General features: G+C 38.1%; 1 protein-coding gene across 1 annotated transcript in view; it reads left to right on the top strand.

The window, feature by feature from the left end:
- Window positions 1-11876, top strand: part of PRLR (prolactin receptor) — a 47994-nt gene extending 36118 nt beyond the window's left edge. The window contains exon 9 of the mRNA XM_072416583.1: window positions 682-11876. Coding sequence (XP_072272684.1) covers window positions 682-1677 — 996 coding nt within the window. The 3' untranslated portion in view covers window positions 1678-11876. The remainder of the gene's footprint in view (window positions 1-681) is intronic.
- Window positions 11877-22223: the final 10347 nt, after the last annotated feature.

Genomic DNA, 22223 nt, shown 5'->3' with positions numbered 1-22223 from the left:
AAGGGTTGATCAGATTTGACGTGAAAAATAATAGATACCAAACTACGTTTTCAAAATCCATGCATTACAGTGCAAACCATGTGTCTATAGGAAGTAGAGGGGCACCACCTGTCACTGGTAAGCACTTGCAGGACCTCCTTAACAAAAAATACTTCAATATTACTCTCAGCAACATGGTTTATTTAAGAACTTGTTAAGTTTTGCTTTTAGTTGGGATTTAAATCCTGCAACCCTACAGCTGTTTGGGTCCCCTGCATTTTTCTAGCTTCTAACACAACATTTTTGGAGTCTTTTAGAGAAAATTAGTTATGCAGTTATCTAGCATCACATACAGGCAATTTTTGTAAATTACCTTAGTTTCAAGAGGTCTAAATTGCTCTTCTGTAAAATTGTTATCATCTAGTCCAAATCTTTGCTGTAGACATTATGTGGCAATAAAACTTCCCAGTTGGCCCTTACTGAGCGTGAAATGACTGCAAGGAGAAAAATTAGACAAATTAGCCATCAAACTTGATGACATGAGTCATGGTATGCAAATTCTCCATACCTCCCTTTGTGCAAAAGCCCAAAAATAAAGAATTGGGTGCACACAAGCCCATACATGGATTGTGATTATCTGTATTTTCATTGTCTTGTTGTCCAGTTGCACTTTTAAGTTTTTTTTCTTTCGTTTCTTGGCAGAGCGGGAAATCTGAAGACCTGTTGAGTGCCTTCGGCTGTCAAGGTTTCCCCCCAACCTCTGACTATGAAGACCTCTTGGTGGAGTTTTTAGAGGTAGATGACAGCAAGGAGCACCTCATTTCCAGTCCAGAAAGAGACCTGCAAAGCCACCATATTAAAGTTTCTCCTGTGGACACAGACAATGATTCTGGAAGAGGAAGTTGTGACAGTCCTTTTGTTCCCTCTGAAGGAAGCAAAGATCAAAGGATCCTTTCCCAGAGTTTTGAGAATGCAGAAAACAGTACTCATGACCAATCTGCAACTAAATGCCCTTGGCCATTACAAAATAACAAGTTGGACACCACATTTGCAAACTACACTGACAACAAATCTTTTAACTGGTCTGGTGGCACGGCAGCAGATAACCCATCTCCAAAGTCATCGTACCACAACATCACAGATGTTTGCAAGCTAGCCCTTGGCGCCATGAATGTCAAAATGCCAGCATTTCTAATGCCAAATGAAGAAAACAGCCAGCAGAGATACTTTAGGACAATAGAGACCATTGGCGAGGGGAGCCAAAACAAGCAGAGTGACTTGGCAGATCTGCATTCGAAGGGAGTGGACCCTGATATGCTACTTTTACTGGCCAACCAGAAGACTTCTTTCACGCTTCCTCGAGCCATTGACTATGTGGAAGTTCATAAAGTTAACCAAAATGATGCCCTAGCATTAATACCAAAACACAAAGAGGACAGAGGCAAAATGGACCAATATTCCGCACTACTTGCAAACAGGGAATATTCAAAAGTTGAAAGGTTAGAGGGAAACAATGTTTTAGTGTTAATGCCAAATTCAGAGGCGCAGGTCAGCCCTTCTAGCATTGAAGCCATGAAGGAGTTTTCACAAAAGGCCCAACAAGGCCAAGCTATGGGCTTCATCAGACCAGCTCAAAATGAAGGTGATATGCACTCTGCTGGGATGGGGTATTTGGATCCTTCAAGTTTTATGCTTTGAACTTGCTCCTCAGTGGTATATTTAAGTTGGGACCAGTAAAGCAGGGAGGCAGTGAGTGTACTGTGCAGAATGCACCCATCTTGGTGCCCCCAGTACTGTGATCTGCTAGTTGAGAGTCTTAGGTTGAGTGATTTCTATGGCCTACTCATAAAGCCCAAATCCAGTCAAAACATGGTAATTCTTTCAAAGTAAATTCTATTAAATTATTGCTGTCTGTGACCCCCAATAGGGAAAATTCACTCTATTTCGGACCCTTTAACAGCTTGTGACATCATGATATAAAATTACGAGGATAGCCCTCACTGCAGTAAAACATACCAAATAGTAATGTTAACAGAACAGAAGTTCTTCCTCCATTTTGCTAAATTGGGAAATCTGTGTCCTTGCTGGAAAGATTTCCATTCCAGTCCCAAAAAGTTCCCACCTTCCCCTCTCTGACCAGGACAAAAAAAGAAAACTGTTGGCTGGAATTGTGCTTTGTTCTTGCAGAATGTTTGATCTTTCTCAGGTTTGATATCTGGTAGAGGCTGAGATGTAGGTACTGGTCATAAAAATGGGTTTTGACCAAGCTTTCAAGCAATGGGTCATTAAAAGACATTTTTAGACTTGCATTTCCATTATTACTTTGACCCCTGCATAGTAGATTACAGGGGCTTTCTATTTAAAGTTAAACTCAGACTATGTCTATGCCCAGAATATAACATTTAAATATTATTTTTTATTTAGGCTTTAAAAAATGTTCTTCTTGACCTCTGTAGCTGCAGGTACTGTGGAGTACCTCATTCACATTTTGTACATAAAAAACAGTCAGATTTCTCCTTTCCTTTCTTCTAGGTGACCTGATCTATATTTTCTGTAAACTTTGATGAAGGTTCCCCACATTGCCTGCAGCTACAGAGGTCAATAGGAGTTGTTTTTTTAAAACATTTTTCTGCTCGTTAGGAATTTGTAAAATGTTAAATATTTATAGATTGGCCACAGTTCTACTTTGGGGTGAAATAGTTATCGTTTTCAAGGCTGGAGCAAATCTGCAGATGTACATAACAGCCAAACAGGTTTTGTCTTTTCAATGAAATGATTAATTGCTTTTCTTTGGACATTTGCTCCAGTTCCTAAACCCACTAGCAAAGGCACTTTTTTTTTTGTGTGGCGAAGCAGTTTCCATTTAGTCCTAGCTTATGTTATAACCAAGGTTTGTGGCACTTAATTTTTAGTAAATTGGCAGGATCCAATCTTATGGTCATTGTGGGAGATTAAAAAAAGCTGCTTTTCTGTGAAATGAGAAGATGGGTACGCTTTGAGTTGCATTTATGTTTCCTGGTTGAATTTTCAGGTAAAGCTGCACAGTAAGGACAATCCAGGTCTGGTGTGTAGGTCAAGTTGCAATATTTTAATATTTTACTTTTTTGTGGTTTATGCCCTCAAGGTAAAGTTGGAGCCTCTGTCAGGTTTTTTTTTTGTTTTGTGCGCCCCCGCTGCAAACTTCTCCAACTGAGGTTCAGACAAAAAAATGAAGCTGTGATAAAATACGTAGTGTGGTGAGACAATTACTGTCAAATTTGTGTCCCAGCTACTATCTACTGTACACTGTATGTGTAATATGTTAAGCATATGGCAGGAAGTAGCAAGTGAAATGTGGCCAATAAAGGCCCCGGTTATGGAGGCCTGAATGTCTGATTTGTCTGTGCTAGGCCCAGGCAGAACAAACTTTCTTTTTATGGGCTGTTTTTATTTTTCTGCTGCTTAACTTTTACTACCTTTTACGCTTGTCACTTTATATACAGCTATGTTCACAATATAAGGCTCATCTTGTAACGTGCTGTACAAATGTGGTATTTCCCAGGGCCGCCCATCAGGTCTTTGCTTTCATTTGTCTTCTTTGTTGGGGGCCACTGAAAGTTTATTTTTTTCAACTACCGTGGTTTAGCATGGTTCATCTCAGCACAGTGTTGCATGTTATGCCATTAAAGTCTAATTGGCCATGCATAGAGGAGAGAGTTCCAAGCAATGTGTGATCAGCAAAGGACGTGGCGCACGTTTGCACAAATCGTAGCCCATGTGCACCCTATGTATTTATGTCATTGGTTTGTTTACTAGTCATGCTTGCCTGAAAACATCCATCTTATTTGACTACAGAGGGCATTTATGCTGCTGAAGGTATAAAATTAAAATTGCATTTAAAACTTCTTTTTTTATGACACCACAGCCTTATTGTCTGCAGATTACAAAGGGGAGGGAGGGTGGATGTGATTTGAATATTTTGTTAAAGTGATTTCATTGCATTTTGGTTTGCATTGTGATATTTATTCAGGTTCGTTCCTACTACCATGAGATAAAATACGAATATTGCATTAAGCTACTCAGTTACATTCTGCTCTTGTTCTACATACTTAGAAAGCTACTGTATTTTCCGGCGTACAAGACGACTTTTTAACCCCGAAAAATCTATGACAAAGTCAGGGGTCGTCTTGTACGCCGGGTACCAGTACTTACCTGCAGCGTCCGGTGTCCCCGCGAGTCCCCTCTCTGGTCTGGCGTCCCTGCGAGTCCTCCTGTGCCTCCTTCTGTCTTCCTGCGTTTCAGCTTACACGAGTCCTCCTGGGCAGGCTCGCGTTGCTTCACAGCAGGACTCGTGTAAGCTGAAAAGCAGGACGTGAGCCTGGATTGGCTCTCCAGTGGAGAGCCTGGATTGGCTCTTCACTGGAACACGCCCATTCATTAAAGGAACGTGCCCATTCATTACTAAGAACTAGTAGTGTACAGTTCTTTCTGCCTCTCAGTTCTCACACAATAGTGAGATCTGACAGGCAGAAGGAACAGTACAATACTGGGCATATAACACGACCCCCAAATGATTGGTTAGAGTGGGGGGTCGTCCTATACGCCCAGTCGCCTTATACACCGGAAAATACGGTACATTAAGAATTCATACTGTGTATTGACATGTGGTTCCCCAAATGTCTATCTGGTCAAGCCAGATAAAGAATAATTGATTGCCTCTGATTGATAAAGAATCAGAGGTTTTTGCCAAACGTGGTGTGCATTTGATTCCTCAAATGGTAATTGTAGAAGATAACTCATATTTGGAAAGCATTCAAGGTTATTCCTACCCAGTGATAGATATCTTGGGTAGGCTTACATGGCATGATGACCAATGCAAGTCAAGTAGCTTCCATTGACAACTAGAAGTTGGTTTCCTCAAAGGTGGAGAAACAGCTCATGGATGACATAATTATAGAACAGATTTTTTAGACATTTTACAAAAGCGCATTTTTATCCATGTATCTGGCACAGACTAGGCTCAAGTCCCAAAGGTTTCACATTTATCTACCAGCCAGGAATGGTAATGACCATTGTCTAAAGTCTTTGTAAATTGCTACTCATCTCCAAATGTCAAGCTGAGGCACAAGCCAATTACAATATGCATGATGTTATATAAATGGACCTCTTGATAAATGCTAGAGACAACAAAGGAATAAAAATAATACAAAAGGAAAAGTAAAACTAAATGAAACAATATATATTTTAATAAATAGGCAATTTAAGTGTTTCTTTATCTAGATCAGTGTTTCTCAACCATGGTTCCTCTAGAGGTTGCTAAGGTTTCCTTGAGCCATGAGCAAGTTGTGCCTCCCAGATCAGTTTACGTGACATCAATGGTCTTTTTGGCTATCCATAGTTGTGGCATTCTTCCCAGAGGCCATCGAGGTAAGAGGCATTCTTTCCAATGGCAACCACACTAATATACTGTGAGCTGTGAATATAGTAATTATAGAAGGGGCTACCTGAAGATCTAAAAGTTATTTCAAGGATTCCTCCATGATAAAAAAGGTTGAGAAAGCCTGATCTAGATAATTTTTTATATTCAAGTCTATTGCTTCTGGAACCAACAGGGAAACTGTCCCCAAGGTTGGCAAAATACTTTTCTATTTTATAATTGGCGACCCCAGTATTTACAGTTTCCTGAATATGAAGGCTCAGTTTCCAGTTTTTCCTAGGGAAATCTATATCAGGGAGGAGACATGCTTTTTTTTAATTATACAGAGACATTGTATGAATGGCAGATGTGGATCTGCCCACCATGGTCCTCTGATACCTCCCCATGGTCCAATGCCACGACAGTGACATCAGCTGGTTGTAAGAAGCCTATTAAGTGCATTTATTGCTTCTTCTATGGGAAGTTCTAACACAACTTCAATGGCTGATTATGTTTTTATGTTCTGTAGATGGTATGATAGCATAACCTTTCCTATGCACTTTAAATCATATTTTTTGCAAGTCATTGGGGTTGATTTACCAAACAAATATAGGCTGGTCACATAACAAAATTAATTATCTCCTTGCAAAGGATATTTCACTTACCTTGGTAAATAAGATGAAGCTTTGCTGACTTCAACCATCCAATTATGTGCAAGGAAACATTAGTAAAAAGGTATTTTTACTTTATTGGGTATTCATTGCTAAGTGAAGAATCCCTTGCAGGTTGATAATTCACCTTGGTAAGTGAACAGTCTAAATTCCTTTAGTAAATTATTCCAATTGTCTGACGTGCCTCAAAGATTTTCAAAGAGAACAAAAAAGATTGAATAAAAAAAGCAAACATAAAAGCATAAACCTGGGTTACAGCGGTCCCAATTTTGATGACATAAATGTGCTTAAAATTTACAGAAAGGATTGATACCAATCTCAAAAAAGCTACAAAACTTCAAAAGCCGGAGAAATGTATCATTCATATAAAAGCGCCTTTATCTTTTAACTGTCAGCTATTTTAAAGCTAAAGCTATTGGCAATGAAGCCCTATGGACATCTGCCCTAGAAGAGGCTTGTGGAAGTAATCTTTGGTGATTTTTAGAAATGCACATGTGCAGAAAAAAAGACTGCTTTCTGATTGCTTCAAATAGATTCAGTTGTCTCCTTTTATGAGTGATCTAGCAGAGCAACCTATAGGCTTCTCTGCTTTTTTACAGTCCCTGAGACTAACCTATAGAAATGGAGTAGCCAGCCTTACTAGCCAATCAGAGTCCAGCTATATTTGTTTTTAAAAAGTAAAGAAATGTTATTTTGCTCAGGATGTCCGCTATTAATTGTGTCTGATATGAGTCTACATGCCAGGATTTAAAGCTGAGATGTAGTTTTTCTAAATACAGTTCTTACATATATATATTTATTTATATATATATAAATATAACATATATATATATATTTATATATATATATATATATATATATAACAATTGCTATTCTCTAATATAATTGACCTTATTGTAGGAACATTATATTAAAATTAAGCTTAAGAACGTATTTTAAACTACAAAGCAGTGGAGCCTTTTTCATATACCTGGACACCTGGACTGTCTCAGTGCATTAACACATGCACATTTGTTGCAGAATAACGTGTGTTTCATGAAGGCAGGGCATTCATTTTAATGCGCTGAATACTAGAATACTATATATATATATATATATATATATATATATATATATATATATATATATAATTTGTATATAAATATATATATAAAAAGCATTTCCATAGCTACAAAAGATGTGCATTCCTTTAGTGCTATGGAAAAGCAATTCAAAGTGAATGGATGTGAATGGACAGGAAACGGTTTTCCAGAATCCTGGACATGGATATTGAGTCACTGGAGTTAAAGCAGTATACAGTATATGAGTGCTTCCATCAGAGCCTTCTCACATGGTTGTATGCCATTAGAGCTTTTTCCATTTTGCAACTCTTTACAGGGTAAATGATAAATGCACTTTTAGGTCAAATTAACTGAACAGCAAAAAAAATTAATCACTGCACCTTTTTACACTTCAGTATTTGAGACACTGTCAAGAATCACTAATGCATGCCAAAAAAGTCACAATAAATAGGCATTCTTTGTAAATAGCATTCCATAAAAAAAATACCAGAGCTTCTCATATTCACTGTCTGGTCGATATTCCCAGTGCAAGGTGTATTCCGAAGTCGCCATAACTGGGTGAGCTTAATTCTTGATTTTATGTTACCCTCATTGACTCAGCAATTTAAATAATGCTAACACAGTGCAATACAATAAATAAATTGTAATTTTATGTAATTCATAAAATGTAATACAATATCAGTTTTTATAGAGTAGACTTTTCTGTAAAATAATTTGCATCAGAATATTTTAAAAGCTTTATGGTATAAAAAGAATAATATCATATGCATCTTATTGTATAATGAATTGAATGATAAAAGCAAAAATAATATATGAAAATGAATGCATAGATAAAAGTGATTTGGTCCCACTTAGAAATCAGCTCCGTTTTAGCTGCAGTTTTTGTTTAATGCGGGGATATTCCCGAAGGTGCTCAGCTGCAACCTTCATTCAAAGGTATCAATATCAAGCTATCTCCCGTTTTATTGCTGATCCATGTTGATTAAAAGGTAACAAATACTATGAATGGACCGAATGATTATCTGATTTGGTTCTGTAGCCTGACCCGTCCACATCAGCTATTCTTAGCCAGGGATTATTGGAAATACCAGGGTATCCCAGGGTTCCTCCAAGTTCCCTGAGCTGCAGGTTATTGACTTCATATCTTTTGGTGCCAGCATAATGCCAGGTATGCCACTTGGAAGAGCCAGCAGCATGGCATCAATGAGCTGCAAGGATGACATTTTGTTCATCACTGTTAAAGGGAAATTCTTGCCACTCACCAACAATGTTAGGGTCACCTTTTTCACTGACTCCCCATTATTTGGTTTTAGCAGGGGTTCCTCAAGACATGACACTTATTTAGGGGTTCCTCAGGGTAAATAGTTTAGGAAAGGCTTCTCGTGACATTGCCACGAGGATGCGCTGTTAGGCTGCATCTTGTGTCCCAATAAGACCATCCAATAGTTAGGCCAGTTGACTTCCGAGGCTGCAGCCCACAAAGTGCTAAACGTATTTCTGTATTCAGGAAATGCTCTAATTTCATCGCAAATTGGATCATTTATTTAAAAATTTTAATATTACTTGTTAAGCCCTACCAACAAGTTAAAAAAGGATGTCTGCAACAGGTATTCGGGCACCACATGGGAGGCATGGAAACACCATTTTTTAAAATGCTCATTAGGTTATGTTATGTGGCATTTACGAAACAATTATAGCATGAGGGTTGAGTCCCATATGTGTCAGGAATACTGATTTCAAAGTACCTGTCTTTCACTATGTCTACACTGATGTGTTCTGCCATTTGTGCCTCCAGATCATATATTTTTATTTTATAAATTTTCTATTACAGAAAGTTATATTAACACATATATAATATATAATTGTATAAATCACCTGCTGTGCAAATGAGATCTATGGATCTTTATATCAAACCATCCAGGTGGACATTCTAGAAGAACAATACCTAAAATTGTCTGTTTCTGTTTTGGTTGGAACAATGTATGAAATGATCTCTGATCAGGTCATTACAGCTCTGTGGTGACATAATCCTAAGGAAGGACTTATTGCCATAGCCATAAATTTCTAGCCATAGATATGTAGGAGCTATTGTCTGTCGACTAGAGTTCTACAGTCTAAAATTGTTCATCAGCTGATGATGAATATTCTGAGTGTACAGGAAGACTAAAGCAGGTATATGCTGGAAACAGGGTGGTGAATATCTTATTTGAGTTTAAACACTAAGAAAGAATTCTAACATAGTCCATTGTCTGTGACTTGTCTAACTTATCTGGGTCGTGGTTTAGCTACCAGAAGTTAGACACAATCAAACTGGGCCTTTAACATATTCTGTCACCCAATTCTGAGGCCATTTTAACCCCCATACACCATTTTTTAGATATCAGTTAACATCTTCAGCCCCATAAATTGATCAGATAATACGTTTCAGAATTCATGGCACCATGTTGGTTAAGTTATGGAAATAGGTTGGTTTTACAGATTTTCACCCTCATGTTCTAAGAAAATTAACATCCTTTTTGACACAATCCATGACAACATGGTGATTGGAATAAAGTAATGGAGATTCCCACATGGTCGTAAATACGAATCTTGATAGCATTAAAACTAATAAAGCCACTGGGATGAACGAGGTCATCAACATATGCTGATCCTGTTGAATGTGACAAGCTCCTAATAGCTATTTTCCTAAAACCCTTCAACTGGCAAAGTCTACAGAGTTTCAGAATCAGGCAAAAAGCTTCTGGTCTCACAGCCATAAGTAAATTCCAAATTATTTCTTGCCTCCGCTAGTGGGATAACTGACCTGTCCCACACTATAGGCAATCTTCATATTGGCAAACTTTGAATATACAATCTATTTAATCCCTTCCAAAACAGAAAGGTCCGTTTTGGGTATGTTATATTTTATGGAATTTGCACGTTTTTGCCTCTCAATAGGTTTCAGGAATAGACAATGCAGGTCAAGCTGGTATTTGCCAGGTTTTTTTCTTTTTTTTCTGTATCTGTATCAGGAATTGATTTGAATGACCTTACAGGTCACCTATCATGCTAGACCATACTGACAACCAGGGAAAGGTTAGGCACCAGCACAGGACAGTAAGTCTTGGGTCTGCCTTTTGTAGTTATATATAAGATTGTAATAGTGCGAGGCTATTTTAACATTCAGGTTGAAAAAAAATACATGTCTATAAGTTCTTAGAAGAATGGAAATGTAATTTCTGTGCAGTAACATAGATGGGTCCCCATAGCTCCTTATCAAACAGCCATGGAACTTCAATTCTTCTCTTGTTTGAATTGCATAACGGACCACAGAACACAGTATTTCCCTTAGAGAGTAATTGTATTTTAAGGTAAAACCAGATTTTTCCATCAAGTGGCACTGCGGGTGAAGTTTATTATTACTAAAGGGGAGTTTTCTTTTTTTGTATCCATAATTTGCCTTACGATTTGCTCATGCGTATGATCTATTGCAGGATATTTGCACAAACTGAAGCATATTTATTTTTCCCACACTTAATCTTCAAATGTCGATTTTTCTTTTTTGACTAGATTTGCTCATTTTGTCTTTATAAAGGAAGCTTCAGATAAAAATCGCTCACTACAGTCTCTGTACAGAAAAAAACACAGATATTTAATTAAGAGTGTATAGTATAAATTTATATAAATGATATTCACCTAATGTATTGTTTTATTTGTATCTGTCTGATGTTAATAAGAAATAAAATACAATGCAGACACTTTAATGCAGTACTATGAATGTCAACCCTTTAAATTTGCTATGTGAAAAGTATAATTCTTACTTGTAATATAATATAGATGTTATAAGTCATTTTTTAAATGCTGCCAAAGTTTTAATCAAGTCGAAATAGCACTTATTATGTACCAGTTCTACTCCACTGTCTAGAATGGAATAAACATGGTTGGTTCCCCCAACTGGACCACTGAAACTGCAAAAGGAAATCCTCCACTACGTCCCATACAGCTAAGCTACTTCTGTCATCACCTTCAGGGAGTTCTTTGTTGTAGAGTTTCCATTGGGCCAATGATACAGATTAAGTTATTTGTGGTCTATAGTGGATTCTCCATAGTATATGACAGAATTCACTTATGCTGTGGACAAAGGTAGATTGACCAATTGGTGGAGTTGTACAAGGGAGATTTTTCTGCAGGGTCCAGGTCAGCTGCATGGTGATTTACCCTGCCTCAATCCACCCAAAAATAGGTCTTCTTAAAACCAGATCAATCTAAATCATTTCAGTTTTAGCTGGCTTTTGGCCGACTTTTTAAATTGGTGGTCTCCAGTGGTTTGATCTCTTGCTGACAGTGTTCCCAACTCCTTCCCGCCAAGGCCACCCCCACTACAAACCCCAGCCATGAGGTCAGGCCCGTTCTGCATAAATAAATGAGAAAATGTGGAGGCTTTGGAAGGAAGTCACAGATGTACTACGGAGAAGTCTTTCCATCACTATAAATCTGATGTCAATGGGTAAAATCCACCACCACCCAATCTCCGTTTCAAGTAGAACTGGTGTATATTTTTTAAGATTTTTTTTTCAAAATTAAATGTCTAATGGTTTGTATGAGTAAAAGGAAATCACTGAAATTTCTGTGAACTTTCGGTTGTCTGCCTTGTTTCACGCGTTATGGCAAGAATTTGTGGTATGGTCGGCTTGGATGTTGGGTGAATGGGTTCCTCGGCTTTTGTTTTACAAAGAAAATGACATAATTATTCTTATGATTTGTAAAAAATAAAATAAAGTTCAAAAATAAGTCCATTGTCTCAGCTAATCTTTTATTACAAAGACCTTTTTTGAATCATTTTTGTATCATGTAACTTAAAAGTTTTATTTTCCAAGGTTCTGTTTTATTTGAAATTTTGTTAGTCCAGACAAAACTTTTTTTAGTCTTGGATAATGTGGGGAAGAATAGTCAGTGGAGGACTGCATAGTCGTCAGCTGGTCGGATTATTTTTCTCGCCATGTTCCTCTGCATGATAAAATTTTTTTCTGTAGTAATGTTTAAAAAATAAAATTAATACCAATTTTGGGCAGAAAAAAAAACCTTGTTTATAGTAAATAATTCTCTAAACACCGGTAATTTCAAATATGTCGGAATTATGGCTGTTATGACAATACATGGGTCCCAAATGGGAGAACAGGCAGCAGTCAATGATTACAACATGCAGGCAGCATATAGGAAATATTGCAATACACTGGAAGAAAATAGACAATTGTGAATACATGCTGTAACAAATACATAAACTTAACAATATGTGGGCAACAAATGGGCAAGTGTGACTGTATGAGGGTAGCAAACACACAATTGTGTCATAATGTGACCAACAAACTGGCCATGGTAGCAATATACCAACACGTATGACAATATGCAGAAAACAAACATACAATGGTGACACTATGGGCTAATTTATTAAAATTCTCCAAGACTGGAGACAATAAATTATCATGGGATCCAGCAAATCTAAAATGGTTCTGATCCAGGATTGAATATATTTGCCAATTAAAAGCAAATTATTTTTAGGAAATACACTCCAGGTTTGCTGGATAGCCAAGGTCCCCCATGATAGTCTATCTTCCTCGGTCATTTTATAAATCAGGCTCTATATGGCTGAACATTTCTTCCACACCTAGGAAAAAACAGTAAAATATTCCCCTCCCTTAGCAAAGCCCTTACCCAAAAAAATGCCCTTTTCTTGCCATTGTATTGTCATATGCTTCTAGCTGATTTATTGTAATGTTGCCCGTTATATTATAACAATTGCTTTTTGGTTGCCCACAACAATTTTAAACCCTTTTGTTGCCAATATATTTTAATAATTGCCCATTTTCTAATCTTGTCTAATCTTGTACTGCCCTTTTGTTGACCCTACATTGTATTCATTACCTTTTTATTGCTTGCTTTTTTTAATGATTGCTCATCGGTTGCTCAGGTATTATAACATTGTCTTTTTATGCCTACACATTGGACCTGATTTATTAAAGCTCTCAAAGACTGGAGGTGGTAGAATATCATGGGTCTGGTCCAGGATTGAAAATATTTGCCTAGTAATAGCGAATGATTTTTATGAATCCATTCCAGGTTTGCTGAATTACCTAGGTTCTCCCATGTTAGTCTTCTTCTCCAGTCTTGGAGAGATTCAATAACTTAGGCCTATTGCAAGGATTGTACATTTGTTGGCTGTGTATTATCAGTTTTTATGCCTACATATCAATGAGTCAAGGTTTTGACTTTAGAGAACCTTATTACTATGATTATATGTTTTTCAACCCCCATCAACTTATTGGGACTACAGGCACTGACCCCATAAACTAATATCCCACATATCATCAACACACACACACATACAACAACACACAGTGCCACTTTATACTGATCTTGTGATGAATTAATCACATGCTATAGGACCATATTACTAAAGTAGGGCAGAAACTTGGCAGATGCGGTATTTAACTTAAACTTGTGTTTTGTTAAAATTTGTGTCATAAATAAATGTCACGTTATTTAAACCTGAGCACAAATAAATAGTAGCTGACCATATTGTGATTACACTGGTGAAAATATTTGTAATTCATTAACTTGATTTCCTTTTATAGCCTGGCTTAACCTGCAGCTCAGATTTATAGTATTATTTGACTCAACACATCCCATCCATGACCATTCAGATCCGAAGCTATACAAATATTTCTGCCCTGGGGACACCGGCCAGAGGTGAACGCCTTTGACACAGTTTCAGAGTGTACCACGACTCGTAATGTTTTTAATGTTTAGGCAATGTTTAACCCATATTTTACAGGTTAAAACCTAAAGTCCACATACCATGGAAAGGTTTAAAATCAGTACACGGGAGGTGTTGTTGCTATCAACCAATCAGATTCCAGTTTTATTTTTCTTGTTCAAGGTGAAAGTAAAATGTGTTACATAGGAAAGTTTTTAGGTGAATTGAGAACCCATTGGAAATAAAGAATGCCTTATTAATGTGGATGGGCCCTGAAAGACCAAACAAATGTTAAATACTGATAAAAGCATGTGATTGGAAGAGCAAATTATTATATTGGATATACAAATTCCTTTCTCCTGCCTGAAATGAACTTCTTAACCTGGAATAATAATTTTATGTTGTGTTTTTATCTAATGTTTACTTTTCCTCTCCAGCTGCACCCCACTGCTCCTGAAAATTGCAGTTTGCTCTTTGAGGTGCGGGTTTCTTTATGCACAGGAAGATATTGCTGATATGTGCACCCCGATGTTTGCATTTCAAACATGAAGCATCTACCCTCCTCATTTACAGAATCACTTTAACCAAATACACGTCTCTTCTTCTAAACCTTGGACCTCCTCTGCACAATACTATCACTTCTAAATGAGGAAGTCATTGGAAATGAAAAGACTGAGATAAGGGCAAACTGGGCAAAAAGAATTATGGTGGAATCAAGACAACCACAGGGACACAAATTCCAATCATGTACAATAAAACACAGTGAATTAAATCTAGAATATAAATTATTCTAACCTCCCTAGCGGTAACCCCAAGTTTGACTCGGGGTAGAAAAAAATTGCTAAAAGCGGTAACCTCGAGTCACACTCAGGGTAGGTAAACCTATGGGAATTAATAGTAAATACAGCCTTACCTGATCCGCCGGCGTCCCGCGTTGTCCAGCCCCGCGATCTCTGTCCTCTTCCTTCTTCCTCCGGCCGGCTTCTGCACCTGATGAGTCACCTGGGAGTTCCCAGTGACGTCGGTGCGTGTGTACATTGCCAGCGGGGCAGGGCAGAAAATTCAAAATCCATTTGTATTGCATTCAATACAAAATGACTGTATTGAATGCAATACATTGGATTTATATCTGTAAAAGCAGTACATTGTTTTCAAGAACATTTATTTTACAGTATATATAATAGTATGAGTATAATATGTTTTTTTTTTTTTTAATTAAAAAAAACATTTTTTTTTAAATATATAGATTTTTGAATTTATTCTAATTTATTGTTTTTACATGATTTGGTGTTTCAAACTTTATTATACTCATAGTATTTTATTATACTGTAAAATAAATTTTCATGAAAACAATGTACCACTTTTAGACATATAAAACCGGAAAGAAATGAACCACTAGGGAGGTTAAGAAGAATTTTGGTAGCATTACTTATTGTAGTAGAATTATTCTACTAGGCATAAATTCTCCTTGGATTTCTCCCAAAGTCGAATGTGTCACAAGGATATGAATAAAATAAAATGTGCATATTGTAATGGCCCATATAACCCATATGTGAGTCATTCAGACATATGATACTTCATACTTATGTAATGATTATCCCTTTATAAGGTTTTTATTTTCCCATGAACCATTTTAGTGTTATGTTTGTAATGAATAATGGTTTAATATTCATTTTCAGGAGTTGATGAACTTTGCAGTCTTTATTTGGCCAGTAAAACTGTTTATGTTTTATCATTTCCCTTTATCAATGGTGCATCAATCGTTTCGAGGAAGTGGGCAAATATTTAAATTATTTTGCTTTTTACATTAGTTATATTCTATTGCTTTTTATTATACATGTTTTAAAGATATTTGACCAGTCAGATTGGTGAAATACCTGCTATTACTACTGCACGTTATGGCTTATAAGGAGAAACCCCAAGTCACGGGGTTGTAGCTATTCCACCTATTTGTCCAGAGGTATAGAATACTTGCAGCAGCTAGGGAGCACAGAAGTGGCGGCATTTAAAAATATATAGGTCACTGGAAAGTATGTTACCTTAAAATAAAAGTGAATTATGTAAGCAAACTGGTGCCAATGGGCCTGATTTATTAAAGCTCTCCAAGGCTGGAGAGAATACACTTTCATCAGTGAAGCTGGGCGATTCAGCAAACCTGGAATGGATCTGGTCCAGGATTCAAAACATTTGCTAGCAAATGACTTTGAGGAAATCCATTCAAGGTTTGCTGGATCACCAAGCCTAACTGATGAAAGTATATTCTCTCCAGCCTTGGAGAGCTTTAATAAATCGGGTCCAATGTCTCTGCCATTGTTTTGCAGTGCAGCTTGGTCTACATGGAAATACAGATATAAATATAAAAACATGCACAAAAAAAAGATATTTATACAATGCCTATTGTCAATACATTTATCAGAATGGGATATTTCATACAATAGTGATCCTCTGAGTGATCCCAAAAGTCTCTGTACACTAGGCAACTGGGATAGCTGTGCAAACATATGTTCGGAACACTTAGTACTGATGTAGGAACATTCATTTAGTGCCCCTGTTTGGACTTTACGCACCAGAGCCCCAGAGCTGCCAAATCTATAAAGGGTTAAAAAGTGCTGACCCCATGCAAATAATGTCATTTTTAGCATATTTATCTTTCTTGTCAATTATTGTTAACCTTTCCTAGGTTTAGGCTCAAGGTCCACTGCAAACCATGTTATGTAAAAAAAATGTTTCCCCTGCCAGGGGTCCTGCACAGTGCTTTCACTAAGGAATTCGATCATTAGGATAAAAATATCCAGGTATGACCTACATTAGAGAACTCCTAATACCTAAAGCCTTCCCATCAGTCTTCCACAGTTGTACAGGTTTCCCTAATGTGCTAAAATTATTTACTGATTTGCAAGTCAGATGGAGCCCAATTTGTTTCCTTATTTGAGGACCCCCAGCATCATCTAGCCCAGGGGTCAGCGAATTCCGGCCTTTAGGCCTAGCCAGTAGTTCGTTCCGGCCTAACACCCCCGTGGTGGATCCAGCCTAATCCTGGCTGGCAACCTGCGGCTCTTGGGCCTCCTTGTAATGCCTCCCTTCCCTGTTTACCATGGCGTTAACACTTCTGCCGCTGGGGTAAGGGGACATTCCCTCCCTTCCGTATGCATTGCGGAGGAGAGAGGTTTCCTTTCAGGGGTGTTCCCTCTCCTCCATATGCATTGCGAAGAAAAGGGATTTCCCTTCAGGGGGGGTCCTGGTGGGGGCGGAGCCATCAGAGTGGGACTCGAGAGAGAGTCCGGCCTAGTGTGCCTTCTTGACCTCCTCAAATGGCCTAGTAGCCAAAAAAGTTTGCTGACTCCTGATCTAGCCTTTCCTCCACAGCCTGATTGTCCTTGGCCTGCCTATTTCATTCTTTTATTATTATATATTTAGCACTTACAGTTGACCTATCATTGCATTTTGTACTTTATCCAAAAGTGTAGATAATCCTTGTAAATAAGGAAAAAAAATAGTTTTTTACAATGTCTTAACATTTGCAGGGTTGACACCTCCCCTTCTTTCTTTACCGCTGTGATGGTAAAGACTGAATGGGAAGCCTGCAGAAGGAGTAGCCCGCAGGCTGCTCCTTCACCGCATGTCTGATCTCTACTGCAAAAGTAAAAAAATTGTTTCCAAAAAAGATGGCAGCGTCCAGTGTCCTGCCCTGAGATGAAGAAGGAAGCCTGAACGCCGCAGTATCAGCTCGACTACAATCAACGGCTTTCCATTGGAAATATTATTGTTATATTTTTTTAAGTGATAGTTCCCCTTTAAAAGGTATGTTAGGCCCAATATTTAAGTTGTGTAAATATTTCCCTTTTTGATTTTTAGATAGGGTTTTGTATATTGGAGTGAGTATGTGTTTTATACGTAGCAAGACTTCTAGATCCAGTTCTGCGGGATGATGGTCTCCCTGTGCTTTCATCCAATACACTGCAGTCGTTTCCCATTGTGGTTTATTGAAACATTTTGACCATTCTGTGGCCAGGAAGGAGACACGTAAATGCACCTGGGCATTTTGCTGGATAGATTGATCTGTTACAGATCATGAAATATAATGAACCTCATAAATGTTTCATTGAAGGCTGAGCTTAGTCTGACAGTTTATGTCATTTTTTAAAATTTTAACTACAGCACAGCGTGTGATCTGTTGCAATCCACAATCGGAGCTTTACAGCTAGTTGCTAGGTCCAAACACTGTCACATTCATTCATCATCTCCAATGGGGATCTCAACCATTCACTCATCATTTCCAAGGGGGCTGACAACTATTTATTTATCATCTTCATTTGGGATCCCAACCATTCATTTATCATCTCCATTCGGGTACAGTTGCAACATGATTTCTTAGGGCCAATAAACAGTATAACAGCCAACATCTTCAGGGATTGTCTTTCCAAAAGGGGAATATCCTGCTGCACTCCAATCCCTAAACTTAAAGACCTGGGAAAAAGAAAGTTCCAACAGTGGCATATTCACCAAGGGGACACCCAGGGTGGAAGACCTTGTCCCAGGACTTGTCTCGGATATTTAATTCTTACCCAGCCAACTCACCAAAAGCTCCAAGCAAGCTCCTGCAGCTTCACAAAATGACAAAACGTATTTAATAAAACATTATGCACTGTCCATACATTATTAAAAAGGGAAAAATTCTCTTTCCATTCATAACCCTAAAAACTAGGATCTTTAATGTTAAACTCCAAGAGATAGAAAGGTAACAAGGCCATCTCTGAGCTGTATAACAAAATATTTAAATCTATTTGCACTCCAGTGTGTGACAATACTGGCAGATCACACAACTGTTCATTTGTGACTTGTGATCACAACTTATTCTTTTCCCTGTCGGATTTGATTCTAGGCCTGAAATAACCTGATCTCTCTATAGCAACCCAATACAAGCCAGCGTGCCAAGAATTCAGACCACTAATAGTATGCTGCACAGCATAGTGGGAGAAACAAAGGTCTTGTACACACGCCTGCAGATATTCTTTCTAATGAAAGTTGGGCAAGCTAGTAGTATTGCTGCTTCCAATGTGAATACATATTCTAATTTTTATTTATAAAGTAGAATTTATGTTTTATAACCTTCTAATATGGGTTTCTGCGATTAGAGACAAAACTTTCTTTCCTATCATCTCCTCTTTTCTGTCATCCTTGCTCATTTCTTTATTTCCAGTCTTTCTCTTCTTCCTTTCTTTCTTTCCTTCCTTTTTTCTTTATTACTTGCTTCTTTTTTTTCTTCCTTCCCAACTTCTTTCCTTTTTTTTCTGTCTGGCTTGCTTCCTACATTGCTTCTTCCATTGCTTTTTGTCCTATACCTTGTTTCTTTTACCTTCTTCTATTTCTTCACTTATACTTTTTTGCTTTCTCACTCTCCAATCTTGCTTTCTTGCTTCCTTGCATTGCTTCTTTCTTTCTTTTTTGTTTGCTTCCTTTCTCTTTTCTCTCTTTGCATTTTTCCTTTCTCTCCTTTTTTTTCTTTCCTTCCCTTTCTTCCCTGTTACAATAGATTAGGGTTTTGCTCTTTTTTTATAATAAATGTCTCTAACAGCTCAACTGAGCATATACCAGCCAATCCCTTCCTCCACACATTTTAATTTAAAATTCACCTTTATTATTTACTGTTATTAATTATTACTAATTTATTCATTAAAAAATCCATGCTGTTTTTTTTTAATGGATCCTAGGGTTTTAATTCTTTCCCTAGATCAGGGGTGGGCAAACTAGTTGGCTCAGGAGCCACATTGAGTTTTAAAATTTGACAGATGGGCCAGGCCAGTGTCAGATGAATGGAGAGTGTTTGTATGAACTTATATAAACTACGTGTAAAAGCTGGTAACTAAAAGTAAAAGAAAACATACATTCAAATTGCATTCAATTTCACTGGGAACAATGTTGTTTGTCACCCTTTTTAGCCAGTGGACAATTTTGATGGGCCAGGTTAAAAAGCCCAAAGGGCTGTATTTGGCCTGCGTGCCGTAGTTTGCCCATGCCTGCCCTAGATCTATAATTGTCTGGATTAGTGATTTAGAACACTGGGGATACGTTAGGACCTCTCTCAGGTTATTATAGTCTGCATTCCTGTTAGGGTTATGTTTGCAAGCAGTTCTGACTCCTCACCACAACCAGGCACCATCAGATTCTAATAGGTGCACTTATTTTAATGAGTATCAGCACTGTATTGAATTATTTGCCTTGCTCATATATGATTGTCACCTAAAATGAGCTCAACAATTTACCTTGGACAAAAAATTGGCATATGTACAACGGTCCCCTGATGTCCTCCATCAATATACCCAGGTGCCAAGGTTCCGCTTGCTTGTCCTCCTCATCCTTTCTTCATAGAACAGAATGGTGCTGTATATACAGTGATCACTCCTCTGTCATTGGAAGCATTCAATAAAGATCATTTGCAGCGAAAGTAATCTGGTGTTTTTATAGAACTTTACACTCTACCCTCTGTCTCCTCTTATTTCTTCAGCAAGTCAACCCTGCCAAAAAACACCCAACATGGCATGATTATAGCTCTATACAGATGAGAGAAATTACAGAAAGTGAAACCCCAACTTTGACAGCTGCTGCTGGCATAAGTCCAGAGGTTTCAGCCTTGAAGAATAGTTCATAGAAAGAAATGTGTAAAATGTGTGTGGTCAAATTGTTCATGGGGTGTAATTCACATACAGCTGTGCACATAGCAAAAAGGGACAGTGAATATCACACTTAGCAAATCAGAACAGGTACCAATAATAACTTCCAATGCAAGAGAAGTGATATCATGCATACATGATAACAGAATTATTCTTCAAGACAAAGGTTGTGCTATTGTGCAGCATCCAAATATACTGAAAATGACAAGAACAAAGGGTTTATTTTCATATATATGGTGTTCTAGACTCGGTTCTCCATAGGAAGCAATGGTCACCGGGGAGGAATCCGGCCTTAGCAAGGTAGGAAGCATTCACTAAAGGTGCGTTTACCTGTTGGACCCATGGTGATTTAGGGAGTATTGGAAATGTGTGGGGAACTAAGCCTGGAGGGGAAGGAACCTTGTCATTGAGAGAGGCCAGGAGAGATAGGGCATTGGCGTAGTGGCCCCACTGTCCAGCTACCCTGCTTGCTTTCTCTCCTACCTTGCTTCCCAATTTGCTTTTTTGTATCACAACTTGCTTCTTTTTTCCTCTACCTTCTTTCTTTCCTTTCTGTCTTGTTTCTTTTATCTCCATCCATGCATCCTCCCTTCTTTCCTTGTTTCCTCACTGTCCTTGCTCCATTTTCTGTTTCCTTTCTTTCCTACATTGCCTCTCTCCGGCCTTTTTAGTTTGCCTCCTGTCTTTCACTTTTTTTCCCTTACTTTGCTTTCTATTGTGTTTTTGTTTTTCCTCCTCCTTTTCTATCCTTCTATTTGGTTTTCTTTCTTTATCTCCTACCTTACATTCTCATTTGCTTTTTAATATCATACCTTATTTCCTTTTTCTCCTACCTTTATTCTTTGCTTTCTGACTTGCTTCCTTTATTTCCTACCTTGCGTCCTCCCTTCCTTGTTTGCCTCTCTTCTTTCCTCATCTACCTTGTTCCTTGTTGTTTTTTACTTCATTGCTTCCTTCCTTTCTTTTTGGTTTGCCTCCTGTCTCTCACTTTCTTTCTCCTAACTTGCTTCCTTTCTTGTTTTCTTACTGTCTCATTGCTTTCTTTTACTTCCTTTTTGCTTGCTTCAATCCTTTGCCACCTTACTTCCTCCTTTGCTTTTTTGTATAATACCTTGCTTCCTTTTTCTACTTTCCTTCTTTCCTTGATGTCTTGCTTCCCATCTCCTTTCTTGGCTTCCTTCCATGCCTACATTGCTTATGGCTTTCCTTTTTAATATGCTTCCTTTCTCTTCCACCATTTTCTCTTCCCTCCCTCTCAGGGGGGTAGCTGTAATAAAAGAAGAAGGGGCACGGTAATAGTGAAGGCTATACATGGCGAGAACGCAGGGAGAGCCTATACGGGGGGGGGGGGGCCCAAAAATATTAAAGGTACGGGGTGCTCATGCATGCCTGCCCCACTACACCCCTGCTCCTTGTATGTTTCTCCATTTCTTTCCTCCTCCTTCCCCATAGATTAGGCTTTTGCTCTTTTTAGAACAGTAACTGATCCTGACAGCTCACTTGGGCTGTGAAAATGACCTTTAGACGAGAGGATCCAGGGGCAATCTGTACATCATGGAGTGGGGGGTATATCATGGGGGGAGTCAAATGACCTATGCATAAAAAGAATCAGGGGGGTTGATATATCCTGGTGGCTATAGAGGGATGTATATAAGATGGGTTAATGTATATGGGAAGGAAAACATCTCACTAACGCTTGTTACACACATAATG

This window comes from Pyxicephalus adspersus, chromosome 6 (assembly GCF_032062135.1).
Source record: "Pyxicephalus adspersus chromosome 6, UCB_Pads_2.0, whole genome shotgun sequence".
Classification (NCBI taxonomy): domain Eukaryota; kingdom Metazoa; phylum Chordata; class Amphibia; order Anura; family Pyxicephalidae; genus Pyxicephalus; species Pyxicephalus adspersus.
Note: the sequence above shows the minus strand (reverse complement) of the source record. Positions and strands in the feature narration are given on the sequence as shown.